At 38.8% G+C, this 18,465-nt stretch overlaps 2 protein-coding genes across 2 annotated transcripts; one reads left to right on the forward strand and one right to left on the reverse strand.

The window, feature by feature from the left end:
- Positions 1-367: 367 nt before the first annotated feature.
- LOC107619799 (uncharacterized) lies at positions 368-12,144 on the reverse strand. Its single transcript, XM_016322081.3, has 2 exons — positions 11,522-12,144; positions 368-763 (listed from the first exon to the last, which is right to left on the reverse strand). Exon 1 carries the CDS (start codon positions 12,119-12,121, stop codon positions 11,528-11,530), a length of 594 nt encoding a protein of 197 aa, XP_016177567.1. The 5' UTR covers positions 12,122-12,144; the 3' UTR covers positions 368-763; positions 11,522-11,527.
- A 2,418-nt stretch (positions 12,145-14,562) lies between these two features.
- Positions 14,563-17,310, forward strand: LOC107615223 (uncharacterized). Its single transcript, XM_088498820.1, has 2 exons — positions 14,563-15,495; positions 15,670-17,310. The coding sequence occupies exons 1-2, from the start codon at positions 14,563-14,565 to the stop codon at positions 17,308-17,310; spliced, it is 2,574 nt and encodes an 857-aa protein (XP_088354946.1).
- The last annotated feature ends 1,155 nt before the right edge of the window (positions 17,311-18,465 follow it).

Genomic DNA, 18,465 nt, shown 5'->3' on the forward strand with positions numbered 1-18,465 from the left:
AATTAGCCTTAAACTTGCACCGACCTTACCCCTAACTCAATTCACTCTACTCTCAATTGAACCCATTGTGAATTGAAAAGTCAACACTACCCAAATCGATGGACACTCTACTATACAGATTAAAGTTGTATAAAGAGAATATAAAATTTTTTATAGTTACTTTTGATTATTCTATTGCTATTCAAAATGTGAGTCCTAACTTTCTTAATCTTTCTTTCATTCCATAAAAAAAAAAAATATGTAAACTTATATTTTTATCATATAATTCACCTCAAACAAATTAAATTGGATTAAATACCCAGGATTAATATTGTCAGTCCTACTACAAAACTTCTGTTTGTGCCAAATCTCAAATGTTGAATTATAAGGCGTTTTTTATATTTTGTTGAATAGATTATACAACTCTTAATCTCAGACATTACAACATCACAATTTACCCATACTACACACTCACACATACAATGCTCAAAGGCTCCGTCCGTTTATCACTACTTGACACTAGCCGAGATTCGAACCCGATTCCAGAATTATAAGGCTCAAACAAGGAATATTCATCATAAAGGCCACACAAAATAAGATACAGGTACCTTGTGTTTTTGGTCAGGCCTGGGACCAAAGCACCCTCTTTTTTCGTTTTTGGACAACAAAGCACCCTCTTAAACACTCTAAATACTTTCAAAACAAAAGAACCACCAACCTGATAAAAATAACATTTGGTCCAATCTCTGAGCCCAGTAGAAAATGCAAGGGTCTGCCCTGAAACCTAAAAAATGATTAATCCCATAGTTAAAACTTGGTTAAGTGAGGTCAATAAGCCTTAGCTCACATGACATATCTTTTCCTCAGCACCTTAAATGTCTAGAGTTTAAACTCTAAAAATTGCAATTAAAGAAAAATGTGGTAAATATGTGAGGAGTGTGTGAGTGTGTTGTGTACCTAAGATTGGAGATTGTCCAATCCATTGAGATAAAAAATTTAAATAACTGATAAAAATAATTATAAAAGATAGGAGCGAACAATAAATTTAAAAAATTTAGTTAAAAATAATTAGATATTAAAAAAAACCATAAAGTATTGTATTAATTTGTTTGTTAAATACTAGCTACAGATGAATTTTTATTTTAAGATTAAGAAAATATTTTTAAAAATTACATTTTCAAAAATATTATATCCAAAAATAATATACTCAAATAATATTACAAAATCTTGTTTGTTTCGTAAAATTTAGTTAAATAATAAATAATTAAGTGATAAATTAATTATGAATAAAAGGGTTAAGAATTTAAAAATTTTCAGTTAGAAAAAATAAAAATATTTAGAATACGAATTAAAACACTAATCTTAAATGTTTTGGCCCAAAGTTAGGCCAATGGGCTAAAACAATTGAACCGGATCTATGTTGGACCCAAGCTCACATACATAGGCCCAGTTTGGGTAAATGACTTAAATAAGTTCTTTTGGAAAAAGAGCTTAAAGCATAAGGACTTTTATTAATAGTAGCTTATAAATAAGTTATTTTGTGTTTGAATTTTTAGTTATAAAAGTACTTATTTTAAAATTGTAGCGTTTGAATAAATAACTCAAAAAATACATTTTTTTTACACAAGAGAATGAATATTAAAATAAGGGATAACGATGATAAAAAATACTTTCCAATATTAAATGTTGATTTTACATAACCTAATCACTAATATTGTGTATGATATGGTAGGTGAAAATAAAAAATAAATATAAAATGTGTGTCAATGTATATTTTGTTGCTTTTTTTTTTATTTTTTTATACTCCTATTAGAACTCCCTTCTCCTTTATTGAGGTCAAGAACTTGCTATAATTAACTATGAAAATAATAGCAAGCTATAAAATCACATGTAAAAAAAATAAAATTAAAACTGAAATTTCATACCACAATTAAATACAAATTTAATAATAAAAATAGAGTGATAAAATGATAAAAAAAATACCAAAAAAAATTATATGTAATAGATTATTCAGATGGAATATTGTCTGAAAATGGTGGTGGAAGATCAATACTTTCAGCAGATGAATCATTACGTGAAAATGGTGATGGATGACCCTTACTTGCAACTGATGGAACATTGCGTAAGAATGATGGTGGAAGGCCAATGCTTCTAGCAGACCTTACGTGAAAATGGTGGTGGAGGGAAAGTAGATTTTTTTGTTTTGAAGTTAAATTTTTTTTAAGGAAGTGGTAGAATGACTTATCCAGAAGTAGAGAAGTCATATATTTCTACTTCTTCAAAAAGTTATGAATTAACTTTTCGAGAAGTTAAAAGTTTTTTTTAAAGTAGTGCCAAACATACATACTGTGACTTTTCATAATCCAAAAGTCAAAAAAAAGTAGCTTCTACTACTTCCCAAACGGACTCATAATCCTTCATAACTTAACAAATTTTAGAATTTTACCTTGGGAGAGAGCTCCACGAATAGAAGAAGAGAAAGGGAAGAACATATCCTAAAACACTATTCATCACTTCACAAAAATCTACATAACTTTCAAACCTTTGTTCTGAGCGAAGACTCGTTTGTGGCCACAGGTCACATTCGTCGTGCTCTTCGATTCTATCTAACTATTGTGGTAAATAACTCAAAATTCTTGCCCTATTCTCCATTTCTCTTTAATTTTGTATTTTTGGTTTGGGTATTGATAAAATTTCGATTTTTCAATGTTTAGGGAGGCTCGATTTTAAGTTCTAGCAGAGTTTTGACCCAAGACTACAAGAAATAAGGTCAGAGAATATTTTCTCTTTGTTTTTCCCAAATTTGAGTTATGAAGTTAGTGTGATTGTTGTGGAAATTGAATGTGGTTAGATTGAATAGGATTGAGTTGGCTTATGTTGACACGGAATGGACTAGCTCAGTAAAATTTAGTGCGGAATTGAATTCAAGGATCGCTTGCTGAGAAAATTGGTGGAGCTTGGACCGGTGGATATTAGAATTGCTGGAGAAGAGTTTTTTCGAGGTTGAGACCGCCGCCAACGAAGGTATGTGTCTTAACTTCGGATAGACATTCTGTAACACTATGTGAAAACTGTAAAACTCGAAAAATTAGTAAATAATAAGTTAATAAATAAATTATTAATCAGAAAAATTAGAAAATATAATTTTATAATTTAATGAGATAGAGCTAATTAAAATATGAATTTAGACACTAATTTTAAAAAATTTGGCCCAAAATTGAACTAAATAGACCGGACCGATCGAACCGAGCACATATTGGGCTCAAGGCCCAACCTATATCAGCCTCATTCATGAGCCTTCAGCTCATTAATGACACAAAAAAGGGGGAAAGCATCGTTGGAAGAGAAGAGGGGAAAAAGGTTTCGGAAGAACACTACTATTCACTTCCGTTTTCAATTGCTTGTAACTTTTAATTCGGAGCTCCGATTGACAAGCTGTTTATGGTCATGCATTCGTCTTGGAGTCCTCTTCAATTCTATCTAAATTAAATGGTAAGTCCCTCTATATATCACACCCATTTTTCTATTTTCCTCTTTTTCACGAAATTAGTTTGAGTTTTGAGTGATTTTGATGATTTTGGTGGTTTAGATACAATCTACCATTGAAAAATTGTTGGATTATACTCCAATCATCAATGGGTAAGGTAAGAAAACTTTAAACCCTTGTGGGTTACCCAATTTTGTGTACCCTAGTGATAATTTAGTGAATTATATGAATTAGATTGAATTTATGTTAAATTTGAGTTTGAATTGGTGAATTGGAACTCTTGGAACAACTCTTGGTGTCTGAAATCATTGGAGTTGACTAGGAATCTTGAAGCTTGAATTTTGGTGATTTTGAGTTTAGGGGAGAAATCAGCCAAGGTAGGTTTCTCGTATTTAATATATAATGTCTTGTGAAAACTTAGGCTAGATGACCATAGGATAGGTGTGAATGCGTGAGTATGATAATTGCCTAGCATCTTTGATGATGATTGTTGATATGGATTAAGTATTTGTTGATGATTATTGTTCATGATTAGAGTAGGGTGATGAATGATGGATTAATGATGCTTGATATGTTGATAATGATGAATATGAATATATGATAGAATGTTGATGATTTGTTGGTAAAATTGTGAAGTCCATGTATGAAAATTATGTAAAATTGAGGTATGATTGATTATGGTAGGATGTGGAGGTCGTGTGGCTGTGATATGGTGTGTTGGTGGGTAGTTTGTAATTATAAAATGTGGATTGAGTTTGACTTTTGATGAAAATTGAGGTTTGAGATTTTTGTGCAAAACTGATTTTTGGTCGAACTTCGGTAACCCATAACTCGGCTTCCGGACCTCCAAATTATTTCAAATTTGTTTCTTATGAAAATTGGATCTGTGAAGTTTACACTGTTTGAAGAACGAATGAAAAATATTTTAAAACGAGATAGTTATGCACGTCGGAAGTTCGGAGGGCAAAACTGAAATTCTGCAGACTTAACCATTTCTGGTCAATCTGCAGTGTATGCGTACCCATACCCTTCATTCACGAAGGGTCATCTCTGTCTAGCGTACATGCATACACAGATAAGGATATGCGTACACGAAATGGGCCAAAATGCAATCCCACGCGTACGTGTACGCGTGACCCCTGTTTCAACAAACAAGAGTTTTGTAATTTAAAGCTTAATTTTAAACTTCTAAACCTCTATTTTTACTCTCCAGTGTCCTAAACTTAAATTTAATTATAGAAACGGGAATTGAACATTGAGAGGATAATAACATTGATATATATGTATGTAAATATTCTCCGGCCAGCTTTAGCTTCGCAGGCTGATCCAGGAGTTTGTTATTTTGTATTCTTGATCCTCTGTTCTTACTTTTTATATATATATTTGTGAACTCTAGTTTTCTTTGTACGCAAGTAATCTCTTTCCTGAGTGTTGCGCTTTTAATTTTTGCGATTTTGTTTTTACCATTCTTCAAGGCTCCTAGTATACTACATTCTTTCGACTATTATATATATTTATATTTTATTTTAGAGGTCATAGCACTTCGCCACCTCTGTTTTACATCCTAGATATAAAACTCTGTGTGGTAGGGTGTTACAAAAACCTAGGTTAATTGTCTTAGGATAGCGTTGAATGATGTATGTTGATGATGGAGTGTGGTTTAGCATGATTTTGTGAATTGGATGTGAATGTTGTGATATAAATGAAATACATGATGGTATGAATGAATTGGTAATGAATATTGTAGTGTGAAAATTTGGGTCTGAGACCGTGATAGGTAAGATATCCGCTTTGAGTTAAACTTTGGTAAGTTGGAAAATTGCTATAATGTGGATTGGTTGAATGATTAGATTATTGGAGTTGGTTTGTTGATGGTAACCTTGGAAATTTGCTTGATTGTAATGAAGCTTGTTTAATTGGGTATTGAATGGATAGAGATTGATGAATGGATGTTGAGATGTTTAGAAATGGTTTTGGAGTAGTTTGAAATTGAATTGGATTGAGTTTTGGTAAAAATTGGCAATTTGATAAAATTTGTTAAAACAGAATTTTGACCAACATCGACGGGTCATAACTTGGTGCTTGAAGCGTAAATTTAATGAAACTTAAATTAAAGCTAGTGAAAAGATCTTTAAAACAGTCTAAGAACGGATGGAAATCGATAAATGTAGCAAAAGTTATTGATGTTTGAATTTAGGAGTAAAAAACTGAATTATGCAAAGATGCAGAAAGTGAACTTGTGCATACGCATGAATTGTAAAATAGAAATGATGAAAATGACCTTGTGCATACGCATAGGGCATGCGTATGCATGAAGTGAGAATATAATTGAAATCGTGCATAAGCATGGTCATGCGTACGCATGATGCCCCAACCCGAATTGAAATCGTACGTACGCATGCGTCAAGCGAAAAACAGCCCGAATCACCAGCTAAGGCCCTAAATGACTGCTCAATGATAAAGGAGGTTGGGGTGCAGAGACAGCCAGGAGGTTTGTCTAGAAGCAACCACCCTTGAAAGAGTGTGTAATAGCTCACTGATCGAGCACTCTTGCGCCGAAGATGAACGGGGCTAAGCGATCTGCCGAAACTGTGGGATGTAAAAATGAATTGGTAAGGGAGCGTTCTGCCTTAGAGGAAAGGACCCGTGCGAGCCGTGGTGGATGAAGCGGAAGCGAGAATGTTGGCTTAAGTAACGCAAACGTTTGTGAGAATTCAACGCACGACTGTGCTGATTTTTTTAAAATTCTGTTTTTGTTTGTTTAACATTCCCAGTCTTTTTATAAACCCCTCTTACCTTCATATGAAGTTGAATAACCGATAATTAAGCTTTGAATACATTAGGGAGTGATATAATAAGATGAATTAATTAATTTATAGATAATTATTTGGTAAATCGGATACAATTATTGCGGGATGGTGGTTTTATCCCGCCCACGGTGAGGATGGAAGTTCCATCCGCTCACATGTTAAAGAAATTGGAAAACCAATACATGATTGTGATTTATGAATTCAATCAATGAAATGGGTGACTAATTGCGGTTAATGAGTTAAATTACTTACGAAATCACTAAAAGACATTGATAATGATTAATAGTGGCCGAATGGCTGGATTGGCAAGGTCCGTGTGATATCCCACTTGTGCATTGATTGAAGATCTGTATTGACAAGGTCTGGGTGTTATCCCACTTGCGTATTGAATTGATTTTGCTTTGCCACCTGCACCGAATAAGGACTGGGTCTCATCCCTCTTGTTCCATGGTTGCGGTGTGACATGGGAACGGCGATACATAATGCCCACATTCTCTCAGATGAAAGGTGAGACATCACTCTCTGTTGATGTGAGACGACACTCTCCATTGTTTGACACGTTTATACCTCTGGGAGAAGGTGAGACGGTACTCTCCGTTGAGATAATGGTACCATGATTGATAATTTCTCCTGGGGATACGCACCGAGAGATCGATCTGGGGTGTCAACCGGATTTCGTGTCAGGTTTGGCATAACAACCGACACGTGAGCTCATGGCTAGTAGGACAGACACGCATCATCTGTATTTATGTAACATTATTTGAGTATGCTCATTATATTTGGATTGCCTATTTGTTATTTTTTATTAACTACTATTTGCCCTACTTGATATAATTATCTTTGTTTGTGCTTGAATCTCTCTATTTGTGTTTGCTACTACTACTAAATAAATTACTGAACACTGAATTACTGAATTTGAACCATTGTGATACTGAGAAAATGGTTGACCTGTATTGAGAAGATTTGGAGACTTATAACCATTGTATAGATGAGATTTAGCTCTGTTTACCCTATTTGGTTTAGAAAGGACCTTAGGCTTGAACCTTGTGCATTTGAAAATTTTTTGTTTTTTTAGATACATGACGTGATGCACCTCGTTGAGCGTGCTAGATTCTATTGAAAGAGAATGCTCTTTTTTTGGATTTGCATTTTGTACCTGGTGTAGTTGTATTCTCCACTTTTTCATACGTTTTTTATATATCCTTCTTAGAGGTAGATTTTGGAGAAACAGGTTGTATTTTGTGTGCTTCTGTCTTCTAGAATGTTTTATACTTTCTAGTCGACCTTGTCTTCTTAGATCGAGACTAGTACTTGTTATATGTCTCCTTTTGAATCTTATATATATTTTTTCGTTTCTGTATACCTTCGACGTTTTTTATATATTTTCTCCTAGCTATATTTCTATCTTTCAATTATATATGTATGTATTTTGCTTTTAGGCGTCGTAATACATCACCACCTCTAATTTACGACTATAACGTAAGATTTTGTGTGGTAAGGTGTTACATATTTAATAATATAAATGGCTTGAAATTTCTTTTAACATTTTTAGGAATAAATTACGAATATGTTTGTTTTATAAAAAAATATTGGATGATTAATAATTTTTTTTTGTACTTGAATTAATATTAGTTACGAATACAAAAATTTAGGACAAAGTATTTTTTTTGTCCTTAACATTTGTGATTTTTTTTAAAATATCTTTAACATTAATTTTATTTAATTTTATCTCTAATATTTTTTATTTGTAACAAAATTATCTCTAGACATTAACTTTATTTAAAATGTTAGGGATAAAATTTGAAAAAATCTTGATATGCAATAAACTGAGATGGATGGTGATGCAAACTGAACAAAGAATAAAGACGAAAGAATTTGATAAATGTTATATTTATGGATAGTTTTGACAAAAATCGAAAACGTTATGAACATAATTGGAAGCATTGAAAATGCTAGGGACACAATTGAATAAAATTAAATGTTAATAGTATTTTTTAAAAAAAGTTACAAATATTAGAGATAAAAAATATATTTTATCCAAAAATTTTACTATTTATATTCAGTTTTTGTTAATTATTTATGTGTATGGTTGTATGTATTGCAGTTGTATTGAACTTCCTCTCTACCTTTATATATGGTGATAACCTTTTAATACCTTTCAAAACAACAACACGGCTATATGAATCAAACGATACCATTGAGCTCTATCATGTATCATGTCTATAGAGAGACCGTTTACATGTAGATCTCGTTTGACTACTTCATGGATGTTCTTCTTAGGTCTTCCTCTGCTTTTCACCTCTTGTCTATCTTCTATCTCATCCACCATCCTGACTGGGTATTCTGTCAGTCTTCTTCTCACATGTACGAACCACCTGAGACGCGATTCTACCATCTTTTCCACAATAGATACTACTCCAACTTTCTCTCTTATATCTTCATTCCTTATTCTATCTAATTGTGTATGACCACTCATCCATCTCAACATTTTCATCTCTGCCACACTTAGCTTATGTTCGTGCTCCTCTTTGACTGCCTAATACTCTGTACCATAAAGCATAGTCGGTCTGATAGTAGTGCGATAGGATTTACCTTTAAGTTTTAAAGGCACTTTTTTGTTATATATAAAACCAGACGCACTCCGTCATTTTGACCCACCTGCTTGGATCCTATGATTTACATCCTGTTCAATCTCTCCATTATTCTGTATGATGCACCCAAGATACTTAGAAATCTTAACTTTTCTAGGATGTTATCTCCAATCTTCACCTCTATATTAGGATTTTTCCATCACAGGCCGAACTTACATTCTATATATTTCATCTTGTTACAGCTTATGCGCAGACCATACACTTCTGGAGCTTCTCTCCTTAACTCCAACTTCTTATTTAGGTCTTCCCTTGACTCTCTCATAAGGACGATATCATCGGCAAAAAGCATGCACTATGGTACAAGCTCTTGGATATACTTTGTGAGTACTTCCAAGACTAATGTGAAAAGGTATGGATTTAAGGATGATCCCTGGTGTAATCCTAAACTAATAGAAAATTTTTCTGTCACACCACCTTGAGTCTTCACACTAGTTGTAGTCCCATCATATATGTCTTTAATTGCATGAATATATGCAATCCTTACTCTCTTCTTTTCTAAAACCTTCCATAAGACCTCCCTTGGCACCCTATCGTATGCTTTTTCCAAATCAATAAACACCACATGTAGATCCTTTTTATTATTACGATACCTCTCCATCATCCATCTTAACAGGTATATCACTTCAGTGGTGGATCTGCCTGGCATAAAACTAAATTAGTTCTATGTTATTTGTGTCTCTTGTCTCAGCCTCCGTTCTATCACCATTTCCCATAACTTCATGGTATGACTCATGAGCTTAATTCCTCTATAGTTTCTGCAACTTTGTATATCCCCTTCATTCTTATAGATAGGTATCAAAGTGCTCTTTCTCCACTCATCTGGCATCTGCTTAGACCTTAAAATCTCATTAAAAAACTTGGTTAACCAACTAATGTCTTTCTCTCCAAGACCCTTCCAAACTTCAATCGGGATATTATCAGGTCCTACTGCCCTGCCATTTTTCATCCGCTTCAGAGCCTCTTTTACTTCGAAGTCTCAAATCTTTCAATAGTAGTCGAAGTTTTGATCTTCCCTCGTGCATAACCGACCAAGGCTTGGAAGAGTCTTCTGTCCTTCATTAAATAATTCGTAGAAGTAGCTCTTCCACCTTTCATTGATCTTCTCCTCTTGAGCCAACACCTCTCCGTCTTTATCCTTTATGCACTTAATCTGATGCAAGTCTCTCGTTCTTTTTTCACAGCTTTTTGTGATTCTATATATACCTTTTTCTCTTTCTTTCGTGCCTAAAGACTGGTAGAGACCCTCATATGCTCTTGTTCTTGCTTCGCTTACAACCACTTTTGTTTCTTTCTTAGCCGCCTTATATTTTTCCTAATTATCTGCATTGCGGCACAAAGACCATTCTTTAAAGCACACCCTTTTTGCCTTTATCTTTTCTTGTCGCATTCCACCACCAGGACTCCTTGTCTCTTGGTCCTATCCCTCTATATTCACTAAAACTTTCTTTTGCTTATCTTCGAATAACTTCTACCATCTCTCTTCACATCTCCTCCGTACTTCCGTTCTCATCCCACTTTGCCTCTTTTTCTATCCGTTTTAGAAAACTTTTTTATTCTTCACCTTTTATCTACCACCACCTCGTCTTTGGATTCTTCATATAATATCTTTTCTTCAATTTTTGCTTAACTCAAAAATCTATGACAAGCATCTTATGTTGATATTTAAAAAAGGGAAAAAAAAACCTAGTCTATATATTCTCCTTTGCTTGTTATTGAAAAGATGTAAATTAAACTTATCTAAACTACTTATTGTATATTTATTCCATGATAGAGAAATGTTTGTCGAATTAGTAAAAAGTAGAATTCTTAACAAAACATTTTATGAATTATGTTTTAAAGTTTTTATTGTAATTTGAACTTTTCCAATTCTTCAGGTGTTTTTAATGATGAGAATTAGGGACCCCAAGTGTTATATTGTACGTTCTTTCTTATATTTTCAATGATGAGAATTAGGGACCCAAATATTGTATTGTACGTTCTTTCTTATATTTTCAATGATGATAAATCTTCAGGTGTTTTTTAATTTTCTTTTTGAACTTTTTTTTATCACTTACATTTATTTATAATAAATTAGATCTTTAAATATAACATTCTAACATTACTCGTTTTAAATTATAAGGTGAGTAGTTGATATACTCTCATTCATTAGTGAAAAATGTAAGACTTATCTAGTATATGTTCTCTCGTAATAATAAAAAAGTGTCTGGCTTATTTCTAGAGATAATAATTTAAAATTATTTTAATTAATTTAATATTCATAATTTTATATATAATATCTATAATTATATATTTATTATATTTAATATTATATATTTATTCTAATAATAATTAATAAATATAAAATAAAATAAATTTAGATTAATTTCTGTTATCTTCTAATAATTTTTTTTTTGTATTTTTAGGCAATAGACTTCATATGCAAAACATTTATGACAGCATTTGTTTCACTATATTACAGAAATCTAGAAACTGTCGTATGTTTTTTTCATCTGAAATTAATAGTTAATAACTATTAAATAATAATTTAATTAAATTTATTAAATCATCAAATAATTCTCTACTATCACATAAAAATAACTATACGATAATTTTACCATTAATTAAACACCATTGATGAACAACCAGTGATTAAGTTTCTTTTCAATCTTCTTCTCCTTAATGGTGTCCAAGCTTGGCCTCCACCCATTACTCCCAGCTGAAAGTTGCCTACTCAAATACTCCGGCCTCATCATCTCCGGCATCAAAAACTCTGAAAACTCGCACCTCACCGTCTCTTCCTCCCTTCTTCGGACCCCTCCACCGGCGTCTCTAGTCCCACCCTCCCCGCCGGCAAGACGCAAGAGCCACGGAACAAGCCTGGAGGAACAGACGATTTCCTTGGAACGCAAGGCAGAGTTAACGGCCAAGAGAATGCGGCGGCCGTCGTGGCTGGTCAAAGAGACAGGCTTCCCTTTCTTGACGGGAAGCATGAGGTAGACCTTGTTCATCTGAAGAATCTTGTCGGCCGGCAATGGAGTTGGCCGCTTCTGTTTCGTCGTCAAAGCCGAATCGAATTCCACAACTACCTGCTGCGGGTGCTCTAGCATGAGCTCTGCCACCGTTAGAGGTTGCTCATAGTCATGAATGGAACCGTCCCACAAGACGATTTTCGCTGTGGCTGCATTTGAAGGACGAAGGGAGAGTTGGTTTCCCATAATAACAAGATCGTAGTAATAAGGTTTGTTTTAAAGAAAGGGATTATTAATAACTTTTGATTCGGGTTGCGTTATATTGGAGGGAAATTATTAATGTACGTAACGGGGAATATATGTTTGTTAAACCGCTCCATCTTGTGACAAGAATAATTGTGGATTCTAGTGCCTCTGTTACTTGGCTCTTTCTTTCTGCTAGTTACAACGTTACTTCACGTTTTGACTTTGGAAATCGGATGTCTCCCTCAATTTTTTGTTCTTTTATTGATACAGTATTTTGTTCATACTTGAATAATAAGAACTAAACTTACTTAAAAATTGAATAACAAATTATTTATAAATTTTAAAAATTAATCACCAAATTAATCACTACTATATAATTTATATATTTTTTACATAAAATAATTATTTACTAAAATATTAAGTTTTTCTTAGTATAGTGTTACGGATCCGAGCCACGGATCCAGGACCCGAGACTGTACCCAACCCCGACTTCTCGGGTCCGACCCGCACCTCGCTCAGAAGGCCCAAAAACCGGCCCTCCAGAACTCCTAACCGACTTTTGAATTCACACGTCCATCTTATCTTAACCAGATAAGATAAGATAAGAATACCCATCATCTATAAATAGAGGACCAAAGTCCCTCCAGGTATTCATTCATTCCTCACACCTTCTACCTCTTAGATCCATTCTGACTTGAGCGTTGGAGTGTCTTTGCAGGTACCTCCCCCATTGCTCCAGTTAGGCAACCCGGCTTCAGCTCAGGTTCGCGGGTTCCCGATCCACCCTTCAAACCGTACCAGAGACATCTCGTACATTGGCGCCGTCTGTGGGGAACTTGCGCCAGCCAAGCCGGATGGGGGACGTCCTGGAGGAAACCCCCTTAAGCCAGGATGACTCTCGACCGCTTAACCCAACCCCAGAACACCGGGAGATCACAAACCAAGCAAGAATAGCAAGTACTGTCCATCACACGAACGACCACGTCGTCACGGACCAACGACATCCTGAGAAAGCTAGGGACAAAGCGGCACAGATCATCCAGGATCTCTGCCTCCGGGTCCAGGAGCTCGAAGGCAAACTGACTAATAGAGAAAAACACAACAACGAACGCGGAAGCCAGGCAACTTCCAGATCAAGATCTCGCCACGGCAGGTCACCAACCCGACGACACGATAGGAGAGACGGTCGCAGCACCTGACGCGACCACGGTCACGAGAAATCGCCGGAACGGCGATACAACAAGAAGCACAACCGCAGCGCTTCCCAAGATCTAAGTCGTCAACACAACTCAGACGAAGATCGGAGGTACCGAAATACCAAGCGCACAAGAAACGACTACACAATAATGGGAGCTACACCCTTCATAGAAAGAATCTTAAGAGCGAAACTCCCTAAAGGTTTCGACAAACCTACCGACATGAAGTACGATGGGATCAAAGACCCCCAAGAACATCTAACGGCCTTCGAGGCCAGGATGAACCTAGAAGGAGCGGCTGACGCGGTCCGATGCAGAGCCTTCCCGGTAACCCTTGCAGGGCCGGCAATCAAATGGTTCAACGCCCTCCCAAACGGATTCATAGCCATTTTCCACGATATAACATGAAAGTTCATGGCCCAGTTCACAACTAGAATCACCAAAGCCAAACACCCCATCAGCTTGCTAGGGGTCACGCAAAAACAAGAAGAATCCACAAGGAAATACCTCGACCACTTCACCGATGAATGCCTGACGGTCGACGGACTCACGGATTCTGTCGTGAGCCTTTGCTTAACCAACGGACTCATGAACGAAGATTTTCGTAAACACCTCACCACCAAACCAGTATGGACCATGCACGAGATCCAGAATGTCGCCAAAGATTACATCAATGACGAAAAAGTCAGCCAGGTTGTCGCTGCCAACAAACGGCAGCACGGCAACACCCAACACGGCAACTCGGCTTCTCGCCAAAATCCACCACCCAGAGAGAATCAAAGGGACCACCCCAGACCGACAAATACAAACCGACCACCAAGAATTGGCAAATTCTCTAATTACACGCCCCTGACAGCACCAATTACTGAAATATACCACCAAATAGCAGATCGAGGCATCATTCCGAAAGCCCGACAACTCAAAGAAAGGACGGGAGGCAACAAAACCCTCTACTGCGACTATCACCGAGGTTACGGTCACAAAACACAAGATTGTTTCGACCTTAAAGACGCCCTCGAACAGGCCATACGAGACGGCAAACTCCCAGAATTTGCCAAAATCATCAGAGAACCAAGACGCGCAGAAAGAGACAGGTCGCCGGAAAAAGACGGGCGTAACCCGAGAACCCAAAAGCAACCGCCCAGGGAAAGCCCAGAAGACGACCCAACCATCATCGTAAACGTCATTACGGGTAAGGACATATCAAGCAAGTCGAAACTATCAATAAAAAAAGATCTCAAAGTAATGGCAGTCAGAAACCAGACTCCAACCATTGCGGTCGACAACACGATAACCTTCTTACCAGAGGATTGCCAGCACGACACCTCGGCCGAAGACGCCCCCTTCGTCATCTCGGCTAGAATCGGAACAGGACTAGTACGAAGGATACTGGTAGACACCGGGGCAGACTCGAACATCCTCTTCCGAGGAGCCTTCGATAAGCTCGGGCTCCACAACGACAACCTCCAAACACACCGCAACGGTGTCACGGGACTCGGAGACAACTTTCTCAAACCAGATGGCTCAATCACCCTTCCCATCACCATAGGAACAAGCAACCAAAAGAAGACAATCTTGTCCGAATTCGTAGTCCTAAAAGACTCCACAGCCTATAACGTGATTCTCGGAAGAAAAACAATCAACGACTTCTCCGCAGTCATCTTTACCAAATACCTCCTCATGAAGTTTAGAACCGACGACGGCTCCGTCGGTACCATCCACGGGGACCGAGAAGTCGCAGCCGAATGTGACAACACCAGCCTAGCCCTAAGGAAGAAATCCCGAGACGCGGCCGGGATATTCCTAGCCGACCTAGATGCTCGGCAAGACGGCCAACCCAGGCCAGAGCCAGAAGGAGACATGGAAAAGCTACAAATAGGGCCAAGCAAAGAGGAATACACCTTCATTAATAGGAACCTCCCATATGATCTCAAAGAAGAACTCTCCCAACTCTTGAAGCAAAACAGAGATTTGTTCGCATTTACACCAACCGACATGCCGGGAATAAACCCCGACCTAATGTCCCACCGGCTAGCCGTGGACCCCAAAGCTAAACTAGTGGCGCAAAGGAGGCGAAAAATGTCACCAGACCGAGCCGCCGAGGTCAAGAAGCAAGTCAAAGCCCTACTCAAAGCCAACTTCATCAGGAAACTCCCCTACACGACCTGGTTAGCAAACGTTGTGCTAGTGAAAAAATCTAACGGGAAATGGCGAATGTGCGTCGACTACACGGACCTCAACAAAGCCTGCCCGAAGGACGCCTTTCCCCTACCAAACATCGACGGATTAGTAGATGCCGCATTCGGCCACCGATACCTCAGCTTCATGGACGCATATTCTGGCTACAATCAGATTCCGATGCACCGACCAGACGAAGAAAAAACAGCGTTCATCACCCCAGACGGGACATACTGCTACACAGTGATGCCCTTCGGCCTGAAAAACGCTGGAGCCACCTATCAAAGACTCGTCAACAAGATATTTCAAAACCTGTCCGGAAGCAAACTAGAAGTCTACATAGACGACATGCTCGCTAAGACTGAATCCAACGAACAACTCACCGACGACCTCAAGGTCATAATGAACACCCTACGAAAGCACCAAATGCGACTCAACCCAGCAAAATGTGCCTTCGGGATGGAGGCAGGGAAGTTCCTCGGCTTTATGATCACGCAACGCGGAGTTGAAGCAAACCCGGAGAAATGTCGCGCCGTCCTCGAAATGACGAGCCCAAAAAACCTTAAAGACATCCAAAAGCTCACCGGCCGATTGACGGCGTTATCACGCTTTCTCGGGGCATCGGCTCAAAAAGCGATCCCTTTCTTCAAACTAATGAAAAAAGGAGCCCCTTTTAAATGGGAGACGGAGTGTGAGGAAGCGTTCCAGCATTTCAAGAAAGTCCTAGCGGAACCACCAATCCTTGCCAAACCCCAAACAGGGGAAACACTCTACCTATACCTCTCCATTACGGAAGAGGCACTCGCAGCAGCACTCATCCGTGAAAACATGAAAAAGGAACAAGAACCTATCTACTTCATAAGCAAAGTCTTGCAAGAAGCGGAAACTCGCTACTCACGACTAGAAAAATTAGCTTTTACACTCCTCACGGCCTCCCAGCGCATGCGACAATACTTCCAGGCCCACCCCTTGACGGTCCGAACCGACCAGGCGGTCAAACAAGTACTACAAAAACCCGACCTTGCGGGAAGAATGTTAGCGTGGTCCATCGAACTATCACAATTCCAAATCAGGTTCGAACCCCGGTACGCGATCAAAGCACAGGCCATGGCCAACTTTATCACCGAGATGACCCCAGGAAACTCTTCCCCCGAATCGTGGAAACTACATGTTGACGGCTCATCGAACGTCACCTCTGGAGGTGCCGGAGTCATTCTCGAAAGTCAGAACGGAGTCGTAATGGAACAATCAGTACGATACGAATTCCCAGTCTCAAACAACCAGGCAGAATACGAGGCCCTCCTGGCAGGCCTAGCCCTAGCTCGGGAGGTCGGAGCAAAGGTCCTAGAGGTAAACACCGACTCACAGGTAGTCAGCTCCCAAATTAACAGAGACTACCAGACACGAGACCCCCTACTCCAACAGTACCTCGCCAAGGTAAACAAACTAAAAGAAGGATTCGAGCGAGTTACCATAAAACATGTCCCTAGAGAACGAAACACCAGGGCAGACCTACTTTCCAAACTAGCCAGTACCAAACCAGGACACGGTAACAAATCGCTAATCCAGGAAGTCGTCAAGTCACCCTCCGTGTCAACGACAACCAACGCTCATCTGACACTCTCGAACCAAGGATCTTGGACCTACCCTATCCTACAGTACTTCCTTGACGGAACACTGCCGCCGGATCCCAAAGAGGGAAAACGAATAAAACGGGAAGCCGCCAACTATACCGTTGTCACAGGACAGTTATACAAACGCGGATTCTCGCAACCCCTACTCAAATGCGTCAAACCCGAGAAACATACTCCGTGAAATCCACGAAGGTTGCTGCGGCCACCACCTCGGAGGCAAAACATTAGCCCAAAAAGTTATCAGAGCAGGCTACTTCTGGCCCACGGTTATCCGGGATTCCATACAAATAGTTAAAAGCTGCGACAAATGCCAAAGGCACGCCAATATCCACCAAGCCGCGCCACACTAGCTCAGCATCATATCGGCAGAACGGCCATTCGGCACCTGGGGGATCGACCTCGTCGGACCCTTCCCTACGGCACCCGGTCAACTCCGGTATCTCATCGTCGCCATAGACTACTACACCAAGTGGATCGAAGCCGAACCCTTAGCCTCCATAACGGCAGCCCAATGCCGTAAATTCCTCTGGCGATAGATCATCACCCGATTTGGGATCCCCGAGATCGTTATCTCGGACAACAGAACCCAATTTGCTGACAAAAAGTTCAGAGAATTCTTAGAAGGACTACACGTATCTCACCGTTTCAGCTCGGTAGAACACCCCCAAACAAACGGACAGGTGGAATCCACAAACAAGATAATCGTCAAGGGACTCAAGAAACGGCTCGACGAAGCCAAAGGACTATGGGCCGACAAACTCGGATCGGTCCTATGGTCATACCGAACCACACCGCAAACGACCACGGGAGAAACACCCTTCTGATTAACATACGGTGTGGAAGCGGTCATCCCGGTAGAAATCGGAGACCCAAGCCCCAGAAAAACGGTCGGCGGTAACGACGAAGAAGCAGAACGAGACCTCATTGACGAGGAAAGAAGCATAGCTCATATCAAAGAGCTAGCCCTAAAACAGAGAATCAGCTTAAGATACAAACATGGCGTCATCCGACGAGAATTCACGACCAACGATCTCGTCCTACGACGAAACGACATCGGTCCCCCGACCCCAGGAGAAGGGAAACTCACCCCCAACTGGGAAGGACCATACAGAATCAAGGCGGTAATCGGAAAAGGAGCATACAAACTCGAACGACTTAACGGCGACGAAGTCCCAAGGACCTGGAACGCCACAAATTTACAGCGATACTACACCTAGGCTGACCTAACTAGGTCACCCCTTTTTTTTCACTTGTTTATGTATCTTCCCATTTTACAACCCTCAAATTTGCTTATCTTCCCATTTTTACAACTCTTGAAAATTGCTTAAGTATCAAT

This window comes from Arachis ipaensis, chromosome B9 (genome assembly GCF_059453495.1).
Source record: "Arachis ipaensis isolate K30076 ecotype BB chromosome B9, ASM5945349v1, whole genome shotgun sequence".
NCBI lineage: Eukaryota > Viridiplantae > Streptophyta > Magnoliopsida > Fabales > Fabaceae > Arachis > Arachis ipaensis.